We start from the raw sequence: 3325 nt of genomic DNA on the forward strand, positions 1-3325 counted from the left end.
TTGACCTTTATTTAAAGCGGTGTCAAATTCGTAATACAACTATACCCGTCTCGTCGTCAGGGGTGAAATTTAACATGAGGCGAAGTAACACGGTACCTTTTAATGTCGTTTGTTTTGTTAGCAAATTTTGTACGTATTTTTCTTCATTGAAAGTTGGCATAATTGACGGGTAAAACTGCTGCAATGTTTATTATTATACATATACTAAGCATAGCCATCGTTTAAAAGCGTGCATAAAATTTGATATAAAATCGGACCAAGCAGCTTTAAAGATTTCATTATCTTTTGAATTAATTATTATGTACAGTTAATGCAAAGTTTTGTTTCATTTTTTAACAGGCAACGAATTCCAATCTGCATTATTTTTTTTTAACATTTAGGAGATACTAGTAGGTACATATACATTATGAATGTATTCTTTTATTATTCTAATTATCATTTATTACTAGTTGTTTCTATAAAGTTTCTCTAACAATGTAGAGAAATGGGAATGTAGGAAGAAATACATTCGCATTGTTGAGAAAGTTATGTTTATGCACTCTTAAAGACTTGTTGCAAGTCTATCATACATTGTACATGAAGTAATTAAATGTACCAAATTACTGAACTAACCATTTTCATATCATGTTTTAGAACAGGTAAGGGATTTTCCCCCTTTAATTGTTAATATTGTTAATAAATAGTAGTAATATACTGTTAACTTTTCCCATGCTTTTTGATTCATCATAATTAGAAGTATTGTGGAATGTCTTATCGTCATCGTTTCATTTCCTCTTGTCATTTATTTTCTTTTTATGATGTAAACCTTTAGTTACATAGGTACAAATAAATCAAAAAAGTTACACCTTCACATGTATTGCGTTTGGTAAAACATCCACTTGTCCCGTCTTCTTCGAAACCATGAAACGATGGCGGTTAGAATTGTATTAAACAAGATTAATGTTGTTGGATAAAAAATATAAAATAGTTTAAATACGAATCAGTTGACAACAATTTTTATTTTTCCAACTTTTTAACAACCAGATAGTTTGTATCCTGACAGAAATGTGTACTCTCCATGTATATGCTGAGCAGTATGAGAGAACGTCTGGACCCAGAATTGATTCCCTTTCTTCAGTCTGATGACGAAATGACCCGCGGTGTTTTTCCAAGTGTTTGTTTGAGCGTAATTAGATATTCTGGCCATTAACTTGCCATCTACATATCCACAAAGATATGCATTGGAACCTTTGGGAGTACAGTAGGTCCAAGAAAACGAGTAGACGCCATCCACCGGGGCTGTAAATCTACCCGTGGCTGGGTTATATCCACTTCCTTCGTTTACCAGAACTTTTCCAAATTTAATGATGGTATTTGCAGGTGTATTTGTAAGCGTTGAAGATAGAATTGCATGGAAGGCAATTGTTTTCCCATTGCAACCTGCTAAAAGAATGTTAAGCAAATATATTGTCAGAATTCTAAAAGTCAACAAAAACCAACCTGATGTCTATGATGTTGATAATACAAAAAAAGGGCATTTAAATTATCCAAAAACCTTTTGACAACAGTTGTTATGGTGTTTAGCGAGGCCGGGTCTAATTTGTTTTGCCCTAGATTTTTGATGAATTTTTTTTTACATGAATTTCTACTGAAATAATTATTACATGTGTATTTTAAGATGAAAAAATCAGACATTTACCACATCATTTGTTTTTAGGGGGTCATCTCAAAGTTTGTTAATTTTTAACACAGGACCCTATGGGATTTTGCTTGAAAAGTATAAATTTTGCACATTTTTTACTTCTTTTTTTTTTTAACTTTTCCCCCAGAGATTTCTACGTCTGTTCTACATACGAAAGTTACTGCTTAAAGGCATCAAGTGGTCAAATAGAAAAACCTTTTACCTCCTGGTTTGTTCCTGGGGTGTTATCAAAGCTGGTGTTTTTTTGTTGTTTTTTTTTTGGGGGGGGGGGGGGTTGTATGCCCAGATTTGTCAGATAATGGCTATTTGTTTATTTGACAAAGGCGGAAATGGTGAACTTTATAATATTATTAAAACATTCACACATATTTAATAATAGATAAATACATAACATCACATATTAAGGGTCACTTACATAAAATACATAGTTACTGTCTTGAAATACACGAATAAAGCTATATTTAGGTGGGGTAAGAAAATGTGACAGAGTGCTAGCCTTGCTGCTCCCTCTTCGCGTTTTCGACCATAGCCCAAATAGATTATACTTCAAGACATTTATGTTTATTCTACAACATAATATTAACTTAACACCTCAAACGAGGTATATTCGAAAATTGTCGCTGAATTTCTGCAGTTGGCACCATAACGCCATTGCGTTAGCCAAACAAAATGATGATGTCACAATGCAAAAGAAACGCTGCGTGAAAGCATGCGTACTCGAACTGTACTCAGCCTCGTTAAATAAAATGTTTTCCTGTTTATATAATTACACAAATTGAAAAAAAATAAAGAAATGAAAGCAAACGGCTCAAATGAGAAACTGAAACTGTTCCCAGGTAAAATTACGTTCAACAGGGTGAAATTCCCTGATAAGTCTGCTTTTTCGTTTGTATATACATATTTATTACCCTTTGAGGACTCGGTTCTACATTTTGGTTCCCATCCTAGTTTGTGGCAGATGTTTTTGTAACTGGAATAGTTACTGAGGAAGCTGCTTGGTTTCTGCTGTTCGGCATCTGAGAAGCTGGTCAGAAGCACACACAATAACGCCACAAAGGGAAGCATTGTCTTGAAATCCATTGAGGGTCCAACTTCATATGAAATGTAATGTACAGATGTACAGTTGCATCAAAATGAAACCTAGTTAAGGATTATGTATACTCAAAACTTGATGTTTCAAAAACACAAAATAGCAATATTGTAAACAAATATCGATTATACAGATAAATTTGATATAAGGGGAAATAGCCATGATATCTTCATTGACACAATTTCATTTTTTACTCATAAAGTTCACAGGAACGAAATAAAATGTCTTTAAAGGAGATTTATATAATAATGGAAAATGTTTACATCTTTTCTCCATTCGGAACTACTCGGAATACTTCGCACATTTTATAAACTTTGTCAGCTGGGCAATTTTATGGCTAATGCAATGCAAATTCTCCGTAGACTTTCCATTTTCGAAATGTCCCGCCAAAAGAGATGGAAGCACTTATTGAAAAAGAGGATATTCGGACCAAATTTTGCATTTCCTTTTTTCATAAAAAATTTTTTTTGCAACAATCTAATCGTAAAAATTATGTTTCAATGTGTTTTTGCGTATCGTTTTACATATTATATTATGGTTTTATTGTCTCGTGT

General features: G+C 33.1%; 1 protein-coding gene across 1 annotated transcript; it reads right to left on the minus strand.

Annotated features, from left to right (window-relative positions):
- Positions 1–979: 979 nt before the first annotated feature.
- Positions 980–2804, minus strand: LOC128160197 (collagen alpha-2(VIII) chain-like). Its single transcript, XM_052823484.1, has 2 exons — positions 2590–2804; positions 980–1419 (listed from the first exon to the last, which is right to left on the minus strand). Exons 1-2 carry the CDS (start codon positions 2759–2761, stop codon positions 1013–1015), a joined length of 579 nt encoding a protein of 192 aa, XP_052679444.1. The 5' UTR covers positions 2762–2804; the 3' UTR covers positions 980–1012.
- Positions 2805–3325: the final 521 nt, after the last annotated feature.

This window comes from Crassostrea angulata, chromosome 8 (genome assembly GCF_025612915.1).
Source record: "Crassostrea angulata isolate pt1a10 chromosome 8, ASM2561291v2, whole genome shotgun sequence".
Taxonomy (NCBI): domain Eukaryota; kingdom Metazoa; phylum Mollusca; class Bivalvia; order Ostreida; family Ostreidae; genus Magallana; species Magallana angulata.

Bases quoted from the DNA above. Each gene is read 5' to 3' on its own strand.
- LOC128160197 (XM_052823484.1), bottom strand. From the start codon at position 2,761: ATGGATTTCAAGACAATGCTTCCCTTTGTGGCGTTATTGTGTGTGCTT. The intron at 1,420-2,589 runs GTAATAAATATG...TTCTTTTAGCAG, and splicing joins TAGAACCGAGTCCTCAAAGG to GTTGCAATGGGAAAACAATT.